Genomic DNA, 25,673 nt, shown 5'->3' on the forward strand with positions numbered 1-25,673 from the left:
ACTGTACTATCTTGTACTGGCTAGTGGATAAGAATTGTGTACGTTTACACTTTTTTCTGTGCTCTGCAATGGCATCTATACGGAACTCTGAGTGAAGGCATCTCTGAAATAAAATTTTTTTTTTTAGATTTTATTTTTTTTCAGTTTAGCAAATCTTGTCTTGGATTTGTCTGTATGTATGTATGTATGTATGTATGTATGAATGTATGTTTGTATGTTTTGGTATGACCAGAAAGGCAATCCTAAGATAAAGCATTCGAGCATCCACTGTGTCGATCCAACACATACGAGGATACTTGAAATGGTAATTTCCACAACACGCGTGGGTCTAGCACCCTAACGCCGCGCGCATTTGCTCGGCCCGGGTCGGCTCGGAAGAATTGACCGCGGCAATCGGAAGCGGGAACGGACGAGCGGATGTGGTGCGGCCATTGCCTGTTCGGGCTACAGAGCCGTGCGGCTTGTTACTATTTCTCCGGAACCAGCCGAAGAGGGTTAGGGTTTTGCATTGGTAGGGCTGTAGTGCTGTGAGGGCTAGGTTGGCGGTTAGGGTTGGCACGGGATAAAGTGGCATTAGGGCTGGCGTCACTAAAAGGGAGTGGGGTAATTGGGTCGTGTTATTATCGATGATTATAATCGCATTAGGGGCGTCAGGATATATAGAGGGTATATAAGTATGTATGTAAGTATGTATATATGGTGATGTTTTTTTTATGTGTTTGTTCTGCTCCACGTGTCGTATTCAGCCCTGTATCGATCGAGAAATTCGTTATATTTGAATTCGAAATTGCCCATATCTTTGAATATTCCCTTTAGTCTCTTGTATTTTTCATAATCTGGTTTAGATTTAATTTGGGTTTGGTTCAATTTGTCTTCAAACGTCTCGATACTGATATTACCTAGGTTTTTAGTTTGGAAGATATTTTGGACCTCTTGGAGATTTTCTATCACTTCATTCATACGGCTTTTAATTAAATCGTATTCTTTGATACCATCGATACCAGTGGTAGCCTCAGCAGGTTCTTGTGCCAGGACATCCAATTTATTAAAATCTTGTTCTATGTTACGTACTGAACTGCTCAGACTATTCATGTAGTATTCGATCTTGTTGCTACCTTCATTATTATCATCTTCTTTGCACAACGATTCAATCTTCAATATATTCTCATTCAGCTCTCTACTAATTTCTCTATTATACTTGTTCAATTCTCCAATCAATTCATTGATGATTACTTCATTCTTTTCAAAATCTAGCAATTCTTGTTGGTTCAATAGGATATCAATGTATGCCTGTGGGAGGAAATCCTTATCGAAAAATATGTCAAGTAGACTATGGTCAGGATCAGTTTTCATGTTTGTGTTACTTTACTGTTGTTGTTTTTTTATTATTTTGTCAAATTGATTTAGTTGAAATATTATTTATTTTTTTTTTTTAACACGGGCAAACTTAGCGCGAAGTGAAATATTGAACTGAATGAAATGTGTAAATTAAAACAAATATTATTATATAAAAGTGATAAGACAAGGGTACTATTTTATTTTCACCCTTATTTAGTTAATCCTACTTTGCAAGTTAAACAAGCTCACTTATTGTATTTACACAATCCTACCGTTCTTGTTCGATTGTCGTTCGTCCCTCCTTTGATAAGATTTTTTTTTCTCCCCTCATCCGTTTACATTATGTATTTATTTTATTCATATATAATAGCAAACCAAAATAATAGGCATATATCTGTTTTACAAAGAATTATCTTGCAAAAAGAAAAAAAAATTTTGCACAATTTGTGACACATACACAGGGTATATATTTCTTCAATGCCAGGGTTGCTACAATCTCCAACATTCTAGGGTTAAGGGCGAGAGAAGAGATTTGATTACGTATAGGGATACACCCACGTTGCTTTTTCTCATCTATTTCAACGTGCCCAATCAGATGTCTAATTAAAGTCATAATGGCCAACAGTTCCTTCATATCTTAACCATTTTAAGAATAACCAAAAACAAACCAAACTCAAATCTCATGTCTGAAAATAACTTTTCCTTCAAAGCAAATTTTGCAGATTTCACAGTTCGGGAATTCTCGGGTCTCATTTAAGTATGCTTGTTTGTTTTTCTTGTTTGTTTGTTTGTTTGTTTGTTTGTTTGTTTGTTTTACTACAAACTGTAATCCCTAAAATGGGTAATTAATAGGTATCAAAAGGGAATTTGAAGAAGCTAAGAAATTGGGGGGAAAAAATTTTCAATTGAAAATCTTTCAATCCCAAATGACAACCGTATCGATAACGACAACAAAAGAAAAAAAAGAAGAAAAACAAAAATAAACAAGATTAATAGTCGGAAATTCTTTTCGATTAGGTTAATAATGCTCTAATTGTTAATAATTTTTCTGTCATTTAAAATTTGGTTTCTCGCTGTGCCATGCTGTGTTTGTCATTTGACAAATAAAAATAAAAATAAAAATTTTACGATTATTAACTGCCGGGGATATGATAAGCATTCAAGTACAAACTTTGAGGTCTCGGTTCATTGTTTTCGGCTTATTGCTACTTTTTCGATCTTGTATCATTAATTTTTTTTTTTTTTCTCAGGACTAAATATTCAATATACGAACGTTTTCGGTTAATTATCAATTGCAAAAATATTCTTCTTTTTTTTTTCAACTCCCTTTCATAATTTAATTGATTACAAATGATTATTGACCAGTACTTTTTTTTTCCTAGGAACGCATCATCATATTAGATTTGTCCTTTTATGTCGTCATCGTGTTGTAGTATCACTCTTATTATTATTATTTCTCTGTTTCTGTTCAATCCAGTAATTAATTTAAATTGGTACTTGATTACTATGTAACTTTGACCTCTTCTAAATAATACGTGCATATTTATTCGTACTTTTACTCATCTCGACAATGATCCGAGCGAATTTCCTTGAAAATTTATTTGTAAAATCCAAAACGTTTTGTTTTGAAATCATATTTGTTTGAAAAACTCCTCCTCTAACAATTTTAAAGTTCAATAATATGCCCACTTTTTTACAAGATATTTGCGTGGGCATACAAGTTTAAATCAAAACAAAACTAACCCCTTCGAGCAGTTTGACAAGCTCTATCTTTATACCTGAAGTCAGAATGTATTCTAAATCAGTGATTGAGAATGCTGACACTTTCCAAGATTTATCAAAGCAATAGCTTGCCATTCATAATTAATTTTCAGGGTATTTTGAACATGTACTTCTTTTTTTCTATTTCTCAATATTTTTTTTAATTCAAATATCTACAGAGCATGATTTTGACATTACTTAGTTCAACGTCTTTCCTTGTGAATTCAATATTATATGCATATATATATATATATATATGTGTGTGTGTGTGTGTGTGTGTGCGTTAAAAGCAAGCTCTAGAATTAACATTTCTGTTTCTTTCTTTCCCCAGATCTCCAAATCTCCAGATGATCCCTGTCCCCAGATAAACATCCTAGTCATTACATAACATTGTCTGTAATCATAATCAGTACAGACACTATTAATACTACATTCAGAAGTTACATTCATCAATTCTACTTGGGTAAATTACATTTAGAAGTACTTAAAAAGAAAAAGTGGGCTAATCACTTTACCAGCCGACATCTATTTCTTTGCTTAACAACCGGTTCCCTTTTTGTTTGGTCCTAACCCCTGTTAATCTCGGAGTGTGCGAAATAAGAAACATGGCTTGAATGATAGGAAAATTAGAAAATAGAATCATGTCATTTGGAATTCTCTATATTATTCATCTGATTTACTTTATTTGCTAAATTAGTTGATCTCTATGCGGTATCTGAATCGTAAAGTTAAACGAACCCAGAATCACCCTCTTATATACTCTTATATGCTAATGTTTAACCTCTGGATAAAGTTTCAGAGCTGATTATAAATGGTAAACTTATTATATTTACCCACGGTCATCAGTTCCATAGTATTCTTGTTATACCATGTGTCATTACATCCTCTATCTTGTTCATCCACCAAATAACGGATCTTATCTACACTTTCGCCAATATTTAACATCGTTGTTGAATCTAAGTCACTTGTAATTATTCTAGTTTCATCAATCATATTAATCTTCTGTAAATTTTCGCAAATCTTAATACTTTCAATAATTTCACAATCTTTACGTTTATCCCATTTGCATAAAATACCATCCTCATACCCAGTTAAAATATAATTGTCATTCAACAATTCTACACCAATACATGAACTCATAAATTCACTATTCAATTGTTTAATCTTATTATCTTTAATGGCACGCAAATCATATCCAACAACAACACCACTTTCATAACTACCGTAAATTATCTGATTATTTAATGGATCAACTCTAATGGAAGTGACGCCATCATATGGGTTCTCGAATCTATTTATAACTTTTTCGCAAACACCTTTGCTACATTCCCATAATCTTATGGTACCATCATCTGAACATGAAATAAAGTTTTTACCTCTTTCAATCATATCAAGATCATTAATCCTTTTAGAATGTCCCTTAAAAGTCCTTGGATTGGAACCATCTGTCATAGAAAATATATTTATTGACATGTCAATAGAACCAGTTAAAAGAACAACGCCACTTGGAAATATTTTACTTTTAGTAATACCAGAAAAATGTGCTTGTGGGATCACTAACGATTCAGTAAAACTAATTTTATCTTTCGAAGTATTGTCATTGTTTAAGATCTCTATATTCCCTTCACTATCTCCAACAACTATCTTATCATTGGTACCATCAATGGAAGTGACGTTAATATCTTGGTTTGGATCTTCCTTTAACTGTGCAAATTTAAATTCTTGACCAGTTTGAAATTCATAATTAAAATCATTTATCTTAGTTTCAAATAAATTGGTTTTACTTTTTTTGAAGCTTATATTGAGGTCGTTTGTCGAGGAATATTCGTTCTCATTCGTCTTTTCAAAATTTATCTCATCAATTGTATTACTATCTATGTCAATATTTAAATAAAAGCTTTCACCTTGTTGAATAGACTCATTAAAATCAGGTTGGATGTGTAACGTACTGATGTTTTTCATTACTTGAAATTAAATTTCTGCAATTGTGTTGTTGTTGTTGTAGTTGTTATTGTTGTTTTTACATAATCCTTTTTTACACTTACATTTCCATTTTCCTAAGTGTTTTTTCTTCTCAATCTAATATTTTCACTAGATTGAAAAAAAAAATATATATAGATATTCGGAGTTTAAAAAATGGGTTTTAGCAAAGGGACTGAATAACTGGCCAGCGGTCGGACTATTCAAAATATTTGTGCTCATTGTAAAATAACTTAGTTAAGTGGTTTGTTGTATAATTGTCGGCTATTGCTCTTATGTTGGTTTCGAATTCATCTATAGCATACTATATTATGTGAATGTTTTAGCAAAATATACACTTTATCCATCTAAGAAAGTTAAAAAGCTTGCCAGACAACTGGTTCAATACTTATGGGATCACAAGTCCGATAAGTTGCAATGCTCAAAACAAAACTCACATACTATTGAATTAGATGCTTTGACGGATGCATCATTTGCCGCTCAGGAAGGGTACAAATCTCAAATTGGTCGCTTCTATCTACTTAATGATAAGATTATCACTGATAAATCAACTACAGCTTCACTAAGATGCACATCATTGTCCGAAGCTGAACTGGTCGCTGTTGCTGAAGCTATTCCAACACTGTTTTGCTTAAAAGAACTGATTAGACAATTATCTGATGATGAAGTCATATGCTCCGTCATTACTGATTCTAAACCTACAATATCATTGATAACAACTGACGACGATAAAAAATTCCGCAATAGATTTTTTGGATCAAAGGCCATAAGGCTAAGAGACGAAGTCAAGAATAAAAATCTCCAAGTTTATTACATCCCGACCAAAGACAATATAGCGGATACATTAACCAAGCCAGTATCAACAGTAACTTTTGAAGCATTATCAAATAATACTTTTTATTAATGATGTTTGGTTTATAGGCGGTATGTCAGAGCTGTGGCATTTTGTGTCATAAGTCGTTGGTTTGTGTTAATAGCTAATAAAGCATGAATTTAGTCGTAATTGTGGCTTTATAGAACAACTAATAACAACTTAATATAATTAATAATCCAACATATATTAAGCATACGTGGCCTTACTACTAAAAACACCCAGGTAATAATATTAAGGAGGAATTAGGATGTGATAGATTCCATTTTAATATCAGACCACCAACTCGTTGATGGTGACTCTGTCCATTTTTTGGAGTATAAATTACCACGAAAATATCCCAAAAGTTTATAACGGTTCATTGTATATCCTGTATATATTATATATTCCCTTTCGAAAGAAGCAAGGAGATTTTTTAAAATAATAATATAATAACTAAGATTTAAACTATGAGCAACAATATTTTGAACAGTTCGACCGCTGGTCAATTATAGATATTCTCTTTCCTAAATAAGTAAGGAGATTTTTCTGTACTAATTAGACATAAATATTATTCAACAAACCACTTAACAAAGATATTAAATGATGAGCACAAGTATTTCGAGCAATCCAATCGCTGGTCAAAACTCTAATTGGATAATTCATTGTCGTCAAATGGAGTACATCCTGTAACTACTACAGGATATACTAAGAATAAGAGTTATTCTCTAACTTATGACCGACAATAATACGAATAAAAAGGATTCTAATATCGTATAAAAAGTTTGAAAAATGTATTCAATTTTGGTATTTGGTTGTTTTTTAGGTTTTTTTGGTGTAGATTTATATATTGACAATTATTCAAGTAATTTAAAAAAAGTTCTGCCTAATAAAAATAATACACCATAGAAAAATAAAAATAAGCTCCTCCCATTATCAAACTTCCCAAATTAATCATTTTACAACTTTTGATTTTATTGAACGTAAATTATTACCTACTTTGTGATTTTTTTTTAATATAACCTTCATTTCTCAGTATTTTAACAGAATCCCTTTGTATAACCTAATGTAGGTTTATTTATATACGCTATTTAGCTATGGGAGAGCATCTAAAAGAAAAAATCTTGCCACTATATATGAATTATTAAAACAAGCCAAGTAATACTATTTACCTCACTGTTATATTTAAATGCTTATTCCAACTACCACTTGTCGTAAAGGGAAAGGATTTTATAAATACTTCAAGAATTTTCGAATAAATGGCATATTTAAAAACAAAGTTAGACAAGTTGTTCCAATTTTTCACTCTAATATCTTTGCATTGTAACATGGCAATGTATATTGTTTCTTATGTGCTACTCAAAAGTTTCCCGAAACCGATATTTCTGTCTCTGCCACTAATCCGTCTTTACACGATCGTATGGCGTGCCTAATGATCGGGTTTGTCGATCGCGGAGGACGGCATTAAGAACTCGAGGAAACTGGACCCTGACAAGAACAAGTGGGAGTAGATGACAGTAAAAGAAGCAGGAATGCTTGTGCATAGAATATATTTCTGTATATATATTATATATGTACTTATTAATAAGCTAATTTTTTTTTGCACTCAATGTAGGAAGAAAAAAATTACAAAGATTAATGTATAGGAATCTATTTATTTAGAGGCTTGCCAAAAAGTTTCTTTTTTGTATTTAATTCAAATACTTATTTAATCAAAGTACATTAGCCCTAAGAGAATGTTAAACTAGCATTTGGGCTAAACATAATTGGCTTACCCAGTAATATTAACATAATATGTAATTGGGTATAACTCCTATTTCACCCCGTTTTACATACCTCGGCTGTTTCTTTTTTTAAAATGGATTTTTCTGGCTGTTAATATTTGGACTGTTTAGAAAACCACGGAAGGGAGAAACAAATACACTACAAACCAGAAACTTTATTTTGCCCAATGAGGTAAATTACAATAACCGTCGTTCAAACGTCCTAGTTTCAAAAGAATGGCTGTGAGTAACAAACAAGCAACAAAATAATACTATACTCTTTGAATATCCAAAATAGGTGCTAAAAAACTCATTTTGAGGAAAAATATAGTTCGGCTTGAGAAACAACTGATAAACCGATGGAACACAAATTTCGATTTCCTAATTCGGATTCGTAAAGAAATTTTCTTGGAGCTTATGAAAAATTATATAATGATATGCATATGGTCCTGGAAATAACTGGGAAGCAAGTGGGATACATTTCTAAATTTCCTAATTTGGATTAGTATGAAGATTAGATGTGGAGCTTTTTATGAAAAATCATTAGATAATAATGCATTATGGAGTTAGAAACAACCAAGAAGCGAATTGGACACAAAAGTAGTATTCCAATTGGGGGGATTTGTGGAGATTTGCTGTGGTCTTTAAAAACATATAGTAATCATACCTGTACGGTTATGAGCAACAGTTCAGTAACATTATAATAACAAAAAATGTATTTAACCGGAATACTTGTTTTGGTCGATCGTAGCGACGCGAGTGAGAAGAAAAAGGAGATGCAAAAAAACCAACAACAGGAATTTCGCATTGCATTGCCTAATTAGGAATGACAATTAATCTTCCATATATACCTTCTACGTTTTAGGTAACAATGGAAACAAACGATAAAGTGATTGCGATTGAAAAGAGTTCTTTACACCTATACAATAAAAAAAAAGTATACTAAAGAAGATAAAAACACTATAACTATATGCTGAGCACTTATAGGTTATTTAGTATTGCACTAGACAAAAAAAAAAACTAACCAAAAAAAATACAAAATTAAAAGATAAAAAAAACACACAGCTCTCTTGTAAGCTGGACGAAAAAAAATGGTACACTTACATTATTTTCTTGATCATGCAAGCTTCAGTACAATGACTCAAAATGTCGTATGCTATAGCATAGTCTTAAATATGCGAGTTTCGAAACGGTACACTATGGGGTCTTTTTTTTTAAAAAATCCGTAACACTTAGTTAAGGGTATCGGCGTTCTAATACTGAGGGGTCAATCATGTAGCTTCTTTTGCAGCCTCTCTCTCATTAGCCTTTTCTTTTTCTTTCTTGACGGCTATAGTAGTCACGTCTGTTTTATAGGGCATTGAAATGTATATTATCTGTTTAGCCTTCAAAGTAGAAGGTCTACTCTTTTTCGAAATCTGAGTGGATCTTGGGCGAGTTCTCGAGATTGTTCTTGAGATCATGTCTGAATGAAGGTATTAAATGGGAACTGTAAAATATGTGGAATATAGATGTGTGGACAAAACTGTAATCTTGAGTATTGTAAGTAAAAACAATATCGTAACTGTAAAATAAAGGAATGTGTATGTTGGTATAAGGAGTGAAATATAGATATATATATATATATATATAATATACTTAACGATAGAACGGAACCAAGCAAAAAAATTGATGTCAGTTGTTAGAGCAAGATTGAGTACCAACACAACAGCTTTACTTATATATATATTCAGACTCATCTGGGCTCATGAGTATGTGTAATTTATACTGAGGCCCCAAGAACTTTTCAGTCCCTAAACTGCAAACACAAGCATAAACAAAAGGCTGAGACTTTTCTAAGAGAAGTAAATGGGGGACGATGCAAGACTATAGAGGAAAGGCTATGGAACCTCCAAAAAGCTAAGATATGAGATAGGTGAGTCGTGGGTTAATATGCTGTTACTATGCTTTCTAACCAACTGTAGTATATTATCTTACAACCACATACAATAGGGTTTGGTTTGATAAGCCATCACTAATGGCTCATTAACCATTTTAGTGACCGTAAAAAGAAAGGAGCTCCGTGTACTGTGTCCCGTCGGCGTTAGACGGTTAAGTCCTAGACGGAGCCACAGTTCCGGTGCCCAGCCGGAGCCGGATAGAAGATTAGGAGAGTTAGCTCACAGAGAGGAGGCAGTCAGGGTTACACAAAGTGTGGCCAGGGTTACCAGAGGCACAGTCAGGGTTGTAGCATTCGTCTCCGTGGGGTGACCACCCACGACTACTAGATTCGTGATAATAATATATGGACTTGTCCGATATGGATAATTCAATATATAAGAATATATAAATTCATACAAATACATGCAAGCACATGTATCTATGCATGTGCATTTGCCTGGAAGCATGAGGAGAAGATGTTATTATAGAAAAGAAGAGCAAAAAAGAAAAAGAAAAGTCCCGTATAGCGATAGCTAAATAAGACATACTCCAGAGCAAAAGCAGAAGCAGAAGCAGAAGCAGAAGCAAAAACAAAAGCAAAAGCAGAAGTAGAGCACAGCCAGCTGCTGATGGAGTAACCAATACTAGCTTAATATTATTATGGTTGATTATAAACATGGTCACATACATATCACTTTCTGCCCCTCTCACTCATTCGTTCATTCGCCGCTACTCACTTGGTTCTTGTGGGTCGATCTTGAAGATCTTATCAGGATTTAAAATCCTTTCTGGGTCGATGGCCAGCTTTATGTTTCTCATCAATCCGATCGTCTCTTGATCCAGTTCCTCTTCGAGGTATTCTCGCTTACCGATCCCGATCCCATGTTCACCCGTACATGTACCTTCAGCTTTCAACGCTCTATAGACCATTCTCTCCACTAATTGTTTGCAAGTCTGGAATTCTTCGTCATTGTTGTAGATGATAAATGCATGGAAATTACCATCACCAGCATGGCCTACCATGGCATTTAGTAACTTACTTTTTCTTAAATCTTCCTTTGTTTGATCAATAACGGTGGAGAATTGAGATAATGGTACTGCTACATCAGTGGTCCATAACCTTGCACGGTCATCTTGTTGTCTACCAGCATCAATGACAGACCATAACGCCACTTTTCTGGCCCCCCACAATTCTAATTTATTTTCTTCACTAGTAGAAAATTCAAATTTATTCGATTCATGTTCTGTAGCTATCTTTTGTAATTGCTTGACCATCTCATCTACAATTTGATGAGTCATACCACCAATCTTGAAAAACATGGTTGGTAATTCAGCCCAATCGGATCTGAATGTTTGACCTGTTTGATTAATAATCTTCATCATATCAGAATCCAATAATTCCATAGCATTCAATTGGATACCATGTTCTGTTAATGCACTAGCACATGCTGCAGCATTCCCCACAGTGGGGAAGGATACTACAGCAATTTTTTCAAATTTGGGTTTCACATGACATTTGATAGTAGCTTGTGTCACTATCCCCAAAGTACCTTCATTCCCAACAAATAACCCATTCAAATTATAGCCTGCACTTGATTTTCTTGGTCTACCATTCCCACGAGTTCTAATAATGGACCCATCTGGTAACACCACAGTTAAATTAACTACATTCTCTTTCATAGTACCATAACGGTATGCATTTGTACCAGAGCACGAGTTGGCAATACAACCACCTATTTGTGCACCTGGACCAGGATCAATTCCCAACATCAAATTATAATCTGCTAAATAATCATTCAGATCTTCCCACGAGACACCAGGCTGCACTTGAACATCCAAATCTTTCCTATTCAATTTAATGATATTATTCATAAATTTGGAACAATCGATAATAACTGTGGAATGTCCACGGGTAGGTAAGAAATGACCTTCAATTGATGTGCCTCCCGAAAAGGGGATTACAGGGATTTTGAACTTGTGACATAATCTCATGATCTGCGAGACTTCATTTGTAGATCTGGGGAACGTAACTAACCCTGGAACTTGTTTTGCCGTAGCATGGTGAGTATTGAAATAGGTATCTGAATGAGATTTCAGATCATTTACAGTTTCTGTGAAATTTTCAGGATCGTTTTGTAATATCGATTTAATTTGAGTAAACACTTTTAATAAAGTTTCTTCATCGGTACAGTATTCCGGAGAGTCCAATTGACCCAATCTGATAATTGAAGGATGATCTACTAGTGGGAACTTAGTTCTCTTTTCTGGTTCAACTTCTTCATCGTTCGAGATCGATTTCGTAACAGTGGTGTAAGCAATAATACCAAGTGAAATTGTTACTACACCAATATAAGCATTATAATTGTTTTTTTTAATTGCAAAAGATTTATTAATAGATGATGAATTGAATCTTTTATAAGTGAAAGGTATAGCCCTTTTAATAGGGTTAATTGTTCGTAATAATGATTGTGTAGATTGTTTCCAAATCAAATTATACTTTGACATATTGAAACAAATTTTGTCAATTGTAGAGTTTTTTTTCAGTATATTATTATTTTTGTGGTATACACTTTTCGTATCTTTTGTAGTGTTTGGAAATGTATTGAAATTTATGTTTCTTAAGAATAAGATTTTAAACACACATCTAGTTTATTATTCAGTATCCTTGTAAACCCCATCACATCCTTTTTCAACAAGTCAGCCAATCGTCAAATCTGAAACGTCATCAATACATATATATATATATATGAATAAAGAAACATACTATCCCACTCCCAATTGCAACTGAAAATATCTGTAAATTAGCTCAAGTTCTAATCGAATTTTATTGCCCACAAAATTTGAGTGGGTATGTGTTATATCGGCGAGTTCCTAGAGTTACCCCATATCCTTTACCAGAACAGGTAGGAGACCCATATGAAGAACACTGGACATCGTCCAATAGATCCACAACTCGCGCGGACGGAAAGTAAGCCCATCCCACTAGTGTTCAAAAAAGAAGTATCTGAAGATCTAACAAGTACTGAGCAATACCCTTAAACGCACGCCAAGAATGGCACCAACCAATTCTGTTTATTCGATTCCGCGACTATGGCCATTATGAGACACCTCTCTTGTAACAACCTAGTTTACCGATCCGTCTTGTCTTTTTTTTTTGTACACAAAGACGAGACTCCATTACTTTAAGTATTGTTGACCCCTAGCCAGTCGGTCCAGTGATTAGAGGATCAATTTAAGTACCAAGACCACTACAACATCTTGTCCTATCACAACTATATAGTCCATAAGGTCACAGGACTACAAGGTTCTGTAAAGTAGGCATAAATTGCTTTGAGTTAAATTTTGTGTCCCTCTCTTTTCTATCTTTTTTTTATTTGTTTCGTGTCATCTGAATCTTGTAGTGTCTCCCCACAGCGGATGCCAACTTGCGTTGTGTGTTCTATTTTTGTCGTGGTTAAACTGGAGGTGTTGTCACAAACGAGCACGCGTTCGGCATTCCAGGGGATTGCGCTCGTCTATGTCCGTTCAACTGTGGCTCTCATCTAATAGCTAATAGGAGAGGGATGATGTGTCACACGCTGGTAAAGAAGGACTTGACTCACCGTCTGTTTCGTGTGCGTGTACGAGTGCGCGTGCACGTTCCCGGTCTGGAGATGAAGTGTATCTGTTTTTTTTACTCTTTATGTGAGCCAATGATCTCTTAGGACCATGAGTCTGGAGGGTCCCCTAATAAACCAAAGTGTGATTGATGGATGGATGACCTAGTATTGAGGTAATTCCGAATGGTCAATTAATCACAAATCACACATGCCCCCATAGATGCGAAAAAAAAAATCAGAAAAAATCCAAAAAAACATAACATTGCGTTCGATGTTTATGCATATTACTTTATTACCTTCTTGTTCATCGTAATTAATTCAACCTCTTAACTTATATTCTCTCCATTGTAATTAACTCAACATACAATAGGTAATTTTTCGTTTCGATTACTCATTCTAAAAATTAACTTCTTTTTTTTTATTGGCTTGGCTGTGATACAAATCTGATTACAGATTGAATGAACTTTGTTTTTTTCTTAATTGGTTTGAAATATCGTGTTGATATTTATTTGCTGTAAGTATATAAGGTTAATATAATTTTTCCGCCGTTTCATCCATTCTCACAGGTTTAGAGTACCATTTAACTTAAAACACTTTAACTTAATTTTTATAATATAATTTATGACTGCTAATTTCATTGACGACTCTATTAATGAGAAAGAGTTGCATGTCAAATATCATGATACTACCATTAATAACGAGCCTCACCATATAAGAGAAAGAGTACGGAAAGCTAGTGGCAATAGTGGCAATGATAATGAAAAGGGAGAGCATAGACATTCTCGTTCGTTGACGCGGAATAGAGTTAAACATACACGTTCTCATTCTCGTTCTCAATCTAGAGTACCTTCTCATCGTCATTCTCATTCTCATTCCCATTCAAGATCTCACTCTCATGCTCGTTCTCATTCCCACGCTTATCCTCATACACATAATGCTCATAAAAACAAAAATAATATTCATCCAAGTAAATCAATTGACCCTCAAAATTTTAAAGTTTCCATAGGTAGAGGTGGTGCAGGTAATATTTATACTTCAAATTCAAAAAATGCACCAAAGGAAGTCCCACAAGGTTCTCAAACACCTGTAATTGTACAAAATGTCTTTTCAACTGGGAGAGGCGGTGCTGGTAATATGAGGAGAAATGTTGATCCAAAATTAACCAGAAAGGCCCAAGATGTAGATGCCTCTATAGATTCTAGACAAAATAGTCTGGACTATCCAATTGATGAAGATACTATCGATTGTAATGATTTGGTTTCCAATTCTAGCTCAAATTCCAGTTCCAGTTCTTGTTCCAGTTCAGGATCTGCTTCAAATTCAGATGTAGATTCAGATATCATCGATATCAATGGAATTGATCAACAGAATGCAGCTCTATCAAATACAAATACCCAGAATCAATCCCGTAATAAAAACCATCCAAATTCTCATAAAGGCTCACACCATCATAAACCTCACCATAAACATAAACCTCACCCAACTACTTCCAGAATAAGTAGAACTAAATCGTTAACTAGAACTCATACGAGAAATCAATCCCCACCTAGGTTTGTTTCAATTGGTAGAGGGGGTGCTGGTAACATTTTAACGCCTCATGCTAGTGGTTCTCACGTTTCACCTGCACTTTCCACCCATAAATCAAATTCCACTATCCATAATATTCAATCTAATTTAACAATGGGCGTTAACTCTAAAAACTCTAAAAAGAAAAAGAAGCAACAGCAACAGAATTATTCTTGCATTATTTCATGATATATTTTTTTTTGTTTTTTTCTTTTTCAAAAAAAAAATTACACTAATCGTAGCAATATAACCATTGTATATTAATTCTTCATTTAAAAAGATTAATCTTCTTTGTTTCCTAACTGGCTTGTGGTTTAATACCCAGTCCCATACAATTTAATGACATTCATTTACTTAATATTCGTTTTGTAATACTTCTATAATAATTTAATATCTTTTATTTCTGTTTGTTTAATTAGATGATTTTCTTTTCTGTCTTTCTTTTTTTTCTTTTTTTTTTTTTATATATACATAAGAATTACCCCAGTGTGTATCGATCACCTTTTATCCGATGGAAATAACAATTGACTTCCCAATTCCTATTTTCCTAGTTTAGTATACACGGCATGCCAATTTTCGATTTTCGATTTTGTAAATATTTATATTTAAGAATCTTACATTCAGCTATGAAACTCCGAGATTCCAACTGTGATGCTACTTGTTTCCTTATTAAGTATTGTAATTGAAATGTAAAGAAATCATCAAAAAGGAATTCTACACATACCTCGTGTAATAGCATGTGATAATCATTATCTGTAAATAGATTTATTTTTTTATAGATATCAAATAAAAATAGGGAAAACTTTGAGTACAGTATATATATATTATATACAAAACTAAATATACAAATTGATTCTTATGATACAAACGAGAATGCTACAATGGTAAGATGCAAAGAAATGGTAAAGAAAATCAAATAAAAAAAGATGAAATAATTAAACACATTGCCTAATTAACTTTAGCGGCTAGTTCTTCCAATAATTGATAATCACGTTTAACAATACCACCATTGTTTGGTAAGTAGGTATTGCCCATTAAGAATGTATCGATAGACGCTGCACATTTTCTACCTTCTTGTATGGCCCAAACAATTAAAGATTGACCTCTTCTACAATCACCTGCAGCGAATAATTTTTCACCATCAATGGAATAAGAAGAGTCTTCTAAGGTATCAATAGTGCCTCTCTTAGTCTTTTTAATATTATCATCGGATAATAATTCAGGACCAATGAACCCCATAGATAATAGTACAATATCGGCTTCAAAAGTTTCTTCACTATTTGGAATTTCAATCATTTGCCAAACACCACTTTCAGATTTCTTCCATTCAACACGGACTGTCTTGATACCGGTGACTTCACCTTCTTCATTACCAATGAATTCCTTAGATAAAATACAGTATTCTCTTGGATCTTTACCATAATGTTGTTTAACTTCCGCATGACCATAATCAACTCTCATGATTCTTGGCCATTGTGGCCATGGATTATCCTTAGATCTTTCCTGTGGTGGTTGTGGCAATAATTCGAAATTAACAACAGATTTAGCTTCATGTCTAACAGAAGTACCTAAACAATCGTTACCAGTATCACCACCACCAATAACAATAACTCTCTTGTCTTGGATTTGCTCACGTACAACTTCAAGTTCATTGTTTAATAAAGCTTTAGTATTCTTTTCTAACAATGACATAGCAAAATCAATATTCTTTAATTCACGACCCTTAATTGGCAAATCTCTTGGAATGGTGGAACCAATGGCAAACACGACAGCATCATGCTGTTCTTTTAATTCTTCAACAGAAATATCCTTACCAATGGAAACATTAGTCATAAATTCGATACCTTCTGCCTTTAATAAATCAATACGGCGTTGTACCACAGATTTATCCAATTTCATATTTGGAATACCGTACATTAGTAAACCACCACATCTGTCATTTCTTTCATAAACAACAACATTATGACCCGCTTTATTCAATTGATCAGCACAAGCTAAACCTGAAGGACCAGAACCAATAATACCAATAGTCTTACCGGTACGATGAGATGGTGGATTTGGTTTAATCCAGCCATTCTTAAAAGCATTATCAATAATAATTCTTTCAATTGATTTAATACCAACTGGCAATTCAATAATACCTAAAGTACAAGCACCTTCACATGGAGCTGGACAAACTCTACCAGTAAATTCTGGGAAATTGTTAGTTTCTAATAACTTATCCAAAGCTAGTTTCCATTCATTCTTGAAGATTAAGTCGTTAAATTTAGGAATAATGTTGGAAACTGGACAACCAGTGTCTGATAAACAGAAAGGAGTACCACAATCCATACATCTTGCAGCTTGAATTCTTGATTCCTTTTTAGATAATGGCGCTGTAAATTCATCCCAATCCTTAGCTCTTGCTTTAGCAGGTCTATATTTTTCTTGACGTCTTTGATATGTCATGAAACCACGTAATTTTTCCAACTTTTCAATTTTCTTTTCATTAGCTTCTTGATCAGGAATAGCATCTTCTAAATCAACTAATTTTGGTTCTTTCAATGTAGAATTATTGGATACTGCTGAATTTTGAGCTTGAACTTTAGCAGACAATAAACTCTTTACTTCACCGTTTGTAGCATCCATTTCTTCATGGTTATTATTTCTTTGAAGTTTATTCAAGAATGCTTCAGCTTCCTTTTGTTTTTGTTTTGCCAAGTTCTCTTTTTCTTTAATTAAAACCTTCTTGTAATCAGTTGGAATTACCTTCACAAAGTTTTTCAAGTAATAGTTAAAGCTATTCAAAATCTTAGCACCTAATTTAGAATCAGTTAAGTTCACGTGTTCTTGAATCATATTCTTAACTAAAGCGATTTCAACTGGATCAGATAAATCTTCTAATTCTACAGTATCTTTATTAACCTTACCATCGAAATCATCAAAGTCTGATACCAAACAGTAAGAAATACCACCAGTAGCACCTGAGAATGCATTCAATGATTCTAGTTGACTTAAAACAACAACTCTACCACCAGTCATATATTCGAAAGCATTATTACCTTTAATTCTTTCAATGACAATGTTTGCACCAGAGTTACGTACACCGAAACGTTCACCAGCACAACCAGAGATATAGGCATTACCAGAAGTAGCACCGTAGAAACAAGTATTACCAACAATGACATTTTCATCACTTCTAAATGAAGAATCCTTTGGTGGTCTAATAGCAATAGTACCACCAGATAAACCTTTACCAACATAATCGTTAGCATCACCATTTAGGATGAAAGTAATACCAGGAGCCAAGAAGGCACCAAATGATTGACCAGCAGAACCTTCAATGTTCACAACGACAGTGTCCTTTGGTAACCCTTGTTCACCGAATTTCTTGGAAATTCTATAAGATAGAGTAGAACCCAATGCACGATCGGTATTGACAATCTTAGCATCAATAGTAACAGGTAAACCACGGTCTAAAGTAATTTCTGCTTCATCAATTAATTTATTTTCTAGACGAGTGTGTAATTTCATTTCTTGCTTTTTGGTAAATCTAGTTTCAGCATCAGAACGGATGACATGAGCTGGAGTTAAAATTGGACCTAAATCAATATTCAAAGCCTTTGGATTAACATTATCTCTCTTTAATAATTTTTCGGAATGACCAACCATTTCATCAACGGTACGATAACCTAATTTAGCCATAATTTCTCTTAAATCTTGAATCAAATAGTAGAAGAAATTGATAACATGTTCTGGTTGACCTTTGAACTTAGATCTCAAGTATGGATCTTGAGTAGCAATCCCAACTGCACAAACGTTCAAATGACATCTTCTTAACATAACACAACCCATGGCAATTAATGGGATAGTAGCCAATGTAAATGATTCTGCACCTAATAGAACTGCGACGGCAATATCAAACCCAGTTCTTAATTGACCATCAGTTTGAACGACAACATTACGTCTTAAATCATTCAAAACTAAAGTTTGATGAGTTTCAGCTAAACCTAATTCCCAAGGTAAGCCTGCATATTTGACTGAAGTCCATCTAGCAGCACCAGTACCACCATCATGACCAGAAACCAAAATATGATCAGCTTTAGCTTTAGCCACACCTGAGGCAACAATACCAACACCAACTTCAGACACTAATTTAACAGAAATACCAGCTCTTGGATTAGCACATTTCAAATCATAAATCAATTGCTTCAAATCTTCAATGGAATAAATATCATGATGAGGTGGAGGAGAAATCAAACCGACATTTGGAGTAGAGTGTCTAGTCTTGGCAATTTCTTTAGAAACTTTATGAGCTGGCAATTCACCACCTTCACCAGGTTTAGCACCTTGGGCAACTTTAATTTGGATTTCATCAGCGTCAGATAAATAATGTGAAGTGACACCGAATCTAGCGGAGGCAACTTGTTTGATAGCTGATCTCATAGTGTCACCATTTGGACTAACAAGAGATCTTTCAGCATCTTCACCACCTTCACCACAATTAGATTTAGCACCCAAACGGTTCATGGCAATGGCTAAAGTGGAATGGGCTTCCATGGAAATGGAACCATAAGACATAGCACCTGAAGCGAATCTTCTAGCGATTTCAGTCCAAGGTTCAACTTGGTCAAGTGGAATAGGAGTAGAATTTTCGAAATCTAACCTTAGTAAACCTCTCAAAGTACATTCTCTAATGGCTTCCATTTCCTTTTTGACGTACATTCTCCAAGCAGTTTCGTTCTTATTAGTAACAGAATCTTGTAAAGAGGCAATAGCAGTTGGATCATTAACATGCTTATAACCACCATCTCTATAATGGTATTCACCACTTTCTGGTAAATTGACAGATCTTGAAACGACAGGTCTTGAAGGATAACCACGTTCATGTAAGGAGAATGCATCTTGGGCAATAAATTCAAAAGTAACACCGTTGACTCTTGAAGCAGTACCGGTGAAACATAAATCAATGACTGAATTATCAACACCTAAAGCTTCAAAGATTTGAGCACCTTTATAAGAAGCTAATGTGGAAATACCCATCTTAGACATGACTTTTAATATACCTGCATCAACAGCATGCTTATAGTTATCTAATAAAGTATTTTCATTTAGATTGATATCATCATTTTGAACATTACGGATCAAACCTTCATTATTCATTCTAACTAAACTTTCCATGGCCAAATATGGATAAATACCATCACAACCATAACCTAATAATACACAGAAATGATGAACTTCTTTAGCTTCACCAGTTTCTAAAATAATGGCAACATTTGAACGTTGTTTATTTCTTACTAAATGATGATGTACTGAAGCAACTGCGATTAATGAAGATACAGAGATTCTAGAAGGACCCATTTTTTTATCAGACAAAATAAGTATTTTCTTGCGTTCATCAATTAAATTACTAGCTTCTTTATTAATACGATCAATGGCAGCAGTATAACCTAATAAACCTTCTGATTTATCAAAAGTGATATCGATATTACCAATAGTCCAAGAAGGATGAATCAATTCAATATTTTCTAAGGCTTTAAATTCGTTCCAACGTAAAATAGGAGATTTTAATAATAAACGATTGCATTGTTCTGATTCCATATCTAATAGATTTCCCTGTGGACCAACATAACATTCCAAAGACATGACGTTTGCTTCACGAATTGGATCAATTGGAGGGTTTGTCACTTGAGCAAATAATTGTCTGAAATATTCATAAACTAATACAGGGTCTTGGTTTAGACAAGCTAAGGGAGCATCGTTACCCATAGAACCTAAAGCTTCTTTACCAGTTAAAGCCATTGGGGTCAATAAGAATGAGACTTGTTCAAAAGTATAACCATTGGCTAAGAGACGTGGATCACTTTGAACTTTTAAGGAAGGTAATTCAGGAGAAGTATCGATTATGGATTTTAAAGATTTCAAAGAAGTTGAATTTGTATTTAATTTTTCAATCAAATCATCTAATTTAATAATTTTGGATAACCAAGATTTGAAATCTTTTCTTTTGGCGAATTTCAATTTCAATTTCTTTGTGTCTACGATTTCACCAGCATCTGTATCAATTAAGAACATATCACCCGGTTTCAATTTGCCCTTTTGAATGATCAAAGAGTTTTGTATTGGGATGACACCTACTTCGGAAGCACAAATGACTCTATCATCAGAGGTGACGTAATAACGACAAGGTCTTAACCCATTTCTATCTAACATGGCACCTGTATAACGACCATCTGTGAAAGTTAAAAGAGCTGGACCATCCCAAGGTTCCATTAAACAAGCAGCCCAATCGAACCAAGCTTTTAAATGTGAATCCATATCTTTATGATATGCTTCAGGGACCATTAACATGATGGCTTCTGGCAAGGATAAGACACCATTAATGGTTAATAATTCCAAGACGTTATCTAAAGCACCTGAATCTGAGACACCGTCTTCGATAATTGGATATAATTGATCTAATTGATCTTTAAAAGTTTTAGAATACATGACACCTTCTCTTGCTCTCATCCAATTCTTATTACCTCTTAAAGTATTGATTTCACCATTATGAGCCAACCAACGTAACGGTTGAGCTCTATCCCAAGATGGGAAAGTATTTGTGGAGAATCTAGAATGAACCAAAGCCATATGGGATTCGAAATGAGCGTTTGTTAAGTCTGGGAAATAATCATAGACTTGATTTGGAGTCAATTGACCTTTATAAACAATTGTTTTATTACTTAAGGAACATGCATAGAACCAATCATTTAAGGAGATATTTTTAGAGGCTTGTTTTCTTAAAAGATACAAGGATCTTTGGAATTTATTATCATCAAAAGAATCGAAATTTTCCAATTTGACATCGATGGGGACAATCAAAGGTTGTAAGATCAAAGGTTCTCTTGACAAAGCAACTTCACCCAAGATGGATGAATCGACAGGGACTTTTCTCCAACCCAAGACGTTCAAATCTTGATCTTTAGCCAACGATTCGAAAATCAATTTTAAAGATTCAATTTTTTCCATTGGTTGATTTTTATTAAAGAAAATATTACCAATAGAATAATGACCCATTTCAGGAACATCGATATTAAGGTCTAATTTGAATTCTCTTTTGAAGAAAACATGAGGCATGCCCACAAGGATACCTGCACCATCACCATTACCGGCTGAAGAGACAGCACCACGATGCGTCATGTTACATAATAGATATTTTGCATCTGAGACGATCTTATGGGATTGGACCCCTTTGAAATTAGCCACGAAACCAACACCACAGGCATCTTTTTCATAGTTTGGGTCGTATAACCCTTGTTTGTTTGGGATGACGTTGGCCCAGGATTTAGTTTCTGTGTTTTTGGAATAATCCAATGGTTTCCCACCTTCGTAAGATTCTTCTAATGGATTGAAAGATTCGGATTTTAAGACAGTCATAGTAGGAGGGGAGGGAGGATTAGTCTTTTATAAGAATTTATTTTTATGAATGTAAAAGTCTGGGGGGGAACAAACAAAAAAAAATAATATATATAAATAATAAAAATAAATATAAAATAAATATCTGGAATATTGTTCTTTTTTTAATAAATAGGATCGAAAAAAAAGGGAGTAAAGGATTAAACAGTAGCTGGAAGAGGAGGGGGGGGGGAATATGTTTAAATCACTTGAATAAATAAATAAATCGTTAACAACAGAAATACCGACGAAGCTGGTTCTGTAATAATAAATAAATAGTGGCAATAGTGTAGCAGGGAAATTGAATAAAAAAAAAACCGTTTTTTGTTCTTTTTTTGTTGTTTTTTTTTCAAACTACTTTACAGCAAAATAAATAAATAATATGTGAAAAGACGAGAATAAAATAAAAATAATAGCAATATTCTATTGGTATACACGCACACACACGGTAGAGAGAGGTCAAAAAGTGAAGAAAAAAAATTCTGCAAACCTCAATCAAACAAACAGATACACTCTCCGAAAGAGTAGTGCGATGATGCAATAAGTTATTAATGATACACTAGGTTTCTAAAAAAGAAAAACAAAAACGCTAGCTAGATGAGATATGATCTGCAAGCACGGAGATTGGAATTACTTGTATTGGAGTGAGAAACGTGCTTACTGCGTGTCTTTACTGTGTGTGAGCTATTGGAACTTTCAACAGATAAGAGACTACCAAGACTAAATTAAACTAATATCAAATATTCTTTACACGAAATGAAAGTTGAATTGGAAATAAATTGTTAGGGAAAAGGTCCCTTTGAGATCAACACGATCCAAACGGAGTTAGACCAGGGCCTTATATATGGAAGTTCCCGCAAAGAATCGAGATGCGCCGCGAATGAGAATGCTAACAAGATGAATCAACGCGGGATGAGTAGTTAATTTTTAATATTTTGCCAGAGTATGCAATGACGCAGTTTAGCCAAAAAGAGACAGAAAGTAAGAGTAACCAAGAAAGCCAGAAAACAGGCCGAACGGAAATTTGTGGGTAACCGGAACGGGACCGCCGTGGAACGGCCGCTCACCCTCACGGAAGAAACAGCTTATGTCGGCCTAAAAAAATTGTGGAACAGAAGGGCCAGATGGACCAGATGCAATAGATGATAGATTGTAGAAAAAGATGAAAATCGGGTTTTGCGAGGCCGGCTAGGGTTTGCGATTTGCAGGGCTAGGGCTGGCGCGACAGTGTGCCAGTAAATATTGGCGGTGGCGGCGACAGTAAAAGGTGTCTGGTGGAGCGGGTGTGTCAGTTAATCTGTTGGTTGGTGTGCTTTTAGTATGAATAAATAATTAATTCCTAGATAAAATCATTCCTATATTATATACAGAGGAGCAGGTACATAGGCACGAGAGTGCAGAGGTATATAGATGTGCAGGTGCAGGTGTGCTTCGTGGCCTGTGTGGAATATGTAATGCCATTGTCTATAATAAATAAAAGTCTGACATGCGGAGGTGCGAGGTTCTGACAAGAAAGTTGATTATGCTTCCTTCATGTTTTGGGATTTCATCTGGAGGTTCTTCATGACAAAAACCATTCCTTCTCTACTTTTCTTGACACTTTCATCGAACTTGTTTCTTGACCAACTTTCCACCTTATTTCTGATCCCCTCTCTAAACGTACTGGAAAACTTCACTTCGCTACTGACTATTGTGTTATGATTAATGTTATCGTATTTATACGTTGTATATTCTTCCACTCTCATAATACTCAAATGATCGATATTACTCATGTATGTTTCCATGGTGTATTTCATAGGATCCACAATGGATTTCTCAAGGATATACGTCGTGGTGATCTTGCCCAAGAAGGGCATTATCCATCGTGGCAACTTACCATCTTTTTTGATTAGTCGCGTCTTGTATAATTTACCATTTTGAGGGTCGATGTGTTGTGCTAACGTGTCTGTTGATAACACGTTTTTGGAGTAAGGGTTGGGATATCGATTGAAAAACGCCAAAGAAACAGTGGCGAAATCATTTTGAAATATATGTGTACTCTTGTGAAATAGAACCATTTTGCGATGTAGAGTAGAGATGCAACGAGGTGAGATGTGAGGGGAAATTCAAACGTTATCTCCCTTTTATATACTATATTCTGATGTTGATGTACAATTATTAGCTCAACTTATTATCTAGCACTCCTTCGCACAACAGATGCTGAGTTTTCGTATATCTTGGGTTGTTTCAACTGAAGATTCTGGCGTTTACGACACAATGTTATTATTATCTTTTTGTTCCTACCTCTTTTTTATTGTATTTTTTTTCATTTCCATTTCCTTTTTTTTCCCTAGCTCGCTTTCTCAAATTACAAATGCCTTTTCCCTTTCGTTAAACTTTACAGCTTATTTCGGTAATTAAATTCTCAAGGCTAGCTAAATATATTGTTGTAATAATATGTAAAAAAATAAAATGTAATGACTATTGCTAGTGTAACTAAATAAATATGTATATATTGTGCTCGCCCTCTCAGCTCGAGTGTGTTAGGGTGGAGCTTGCTCATCTACTATGAACTCAATCATAACTGCCAAGCGGTTAATAAACGAAAATGTAACAGAGCTTGGCAAAAAAATCATCTTGCAATGACACCTCATCTACCATTGTTCCTACCCACTGTGCAACATTCTAGTCCTTAAATATCACATGCTCCTGATTAACTTTCGTATTATCTTTGGATAATCTTTTTACTTTAAAAAAAAAATAAAAAAAAAAGTAGGCGTCACAAATTAATTTATTTTTATCAATTTCAAGATACGAACTATGGTTGGGTTATCTTTTTTTTACATTTGCCTAACCCTAGAGCAATGACGTAGTGGAGTTCATCTTTTACATTAGCTTATTACCGCACTACTACATTACTGCAATTTAGAAAGGTAAAAAATCAATTATCAATTGCTTATCAAGTAGTAACAACTACTCTTATCTCTTATCCAATGTTTTGAAAAATTAGTCTGTTTATTTCTCAAAATCAAATACAACACCAAGACTATATTTGTACCGGTAACGGACTACTTTAATGTAACTAGCATTAAAAAGTACATTGTTCGCGTTATATGACGTAGCTAACATCTTCACTAAGTTATCATACATAATATAAACGCCATTAAGGAAAAATCCACACTAGAGGGCATCCAAAATCGATTAACATGTAGATGAATGGGTTGTTGGGATCTCGTTATTGATAAGAAAAACAAAAATAAGAATGGATTTTTTTTTTCTGGCACTATCAAACAAGTTCTTTATATCAAGACTATCAAGTTTTGTAATACCCTCGGGTATGATTTTAACCATTATTCCTTTACAAAACACAACAACAACAACAAAAAAACATAATCATAATGGGAACTTTAACCAATCAAATCTCTCTATCATAAATAACCTTATCAAACTTAACTTGTATTTCTTGTTCGTCCAACTAAAGATTTTCCCATTGGAAATATT

The 25,673-nt window shown here is 34.2% G+C and overlaps 6 protein-coding genes across 6 annotated transcripts; 1 reads left to right on the forward strand and 5 right to left on the reverse strand.

The window, feature by feature from the left end:
* Positions 1 to 711: 711 nt before the first annotated feature.
* COG7 (Golgi transport complex subunit COG7) lies at positions 712 to 1,353 on the reverse strand (the record flags this gene model as incomplete). Its single annotated transcript, XM_004178165.1, has 1 exon — positions 712 to 1,353. The coding sequence occupies one exon, from the start codon at positions 1,351 to 1,353 to the stop codon at positions 712 to 714; it is 642 nt and encodes a 213-aa protein (XP_004178213.1).
* A 2,541-nt stretch (positions 1,354 to 3,894) lies between these two features.
* Positions 3,895 to 5,061, reverse strand: RPN14 (Rpn14p; the record flags this gene model as incomplete). Its single annotated transcript, XM_004178166.1, has 1 exon — positions 3,895 to 5,061. One exon carries the CDS (start codon positions 5,059 to 5,061, stop codon positions 3,895 to 3,897), a length of 1,167 nt encoding a protein of 388 aa, XP_004178214.1.
* Positions 5,062 to 10,341: 5,280 nt separating this feature from the next.
* On the reverse strand, positions 10,342 to 12,117 carry DLD1 (D-lactate dehydrogenase; the record flags this gene model as incomplete). The annotated part of the gene is made up of 1 exon (XM_004178167.1): positions 10,342 to 12,117. One exon carries the CDS (start codon positions 12,115 to 12,117, stop codon positions 10,342 to 10,344), a length of 1,776 nt encoding a protein of 591 aa, XP_004178215.1.
* A 1,715-nt stretch (positions 12,118 to 13,832) lies between these two features.
* On the forward strand, positions 13,833 to 14,966 carry PAR32 (Par32p; the record flags this gene model as incomplete). Its single annotated transcript, XM_004178168.1, has 1 exon — positions 13,833 to 14,966. The coding sequence occupies one exon, from the start codon at positions 13,833 to 13,835 to the stop codon at positions 14,964 to 14,966; it is 1,134 nt and encodes a 377-aa protein (XP_004178216.1).
* Positions 14,967 to 15,725: 759 nt separating this feature from the next.
* On the reverse strand, positions 15,726 to 22,175 carry GLT1 (glutamate synthase (NADH); the record flags this gene model as incomplete). Its single annotated transcript, XM_004178169.1, has 1 exon — positions 15,726 to 22,175. The coding sequence occupies one exon, from the start codon at positions 22,173 to 22,175 to the stop codon at positions 15,726 to 15,728; it is 6,450 nt and encodes a 2,149-aa protein (XP_004178217.1).
* Positions 22,176 to 23,713: 1,538 nt separating this feature from the next.
* UPS1 (Ups1p) lies at positions 23,714 to 24,250 on the reverse strand (the record flags this gene model as incomplete). Its single annotated transcript, XM_004178170.1, has 1 exon — positions 23,714 to 24,250. One exon carries the CDS (start codon positions 24,248 to 24,250, stop codon positions 23,714 to 23,716), a length of 537 nt encoding a protein of 178 aa, XP_004178218.1.
* Positions 24,251 to 25,673: the final 1,423 nt, after the last annotated feature.

This window comes from Henningerozyma blattae, chromosome 1 (genome assembly GCF_000315915.1).
Source record: "Henningerozyma blattae CBS 6284 chromosome 1, complete genome".
NCBI classification, from domain to species: domain Eukaryota; kingdom Fungi; phylum Ascomycota; class Saccharomycetes; order Saccharomycetales; family Saccharomycetaceae; genus Henningerozyma; species Henningerozyma blattae.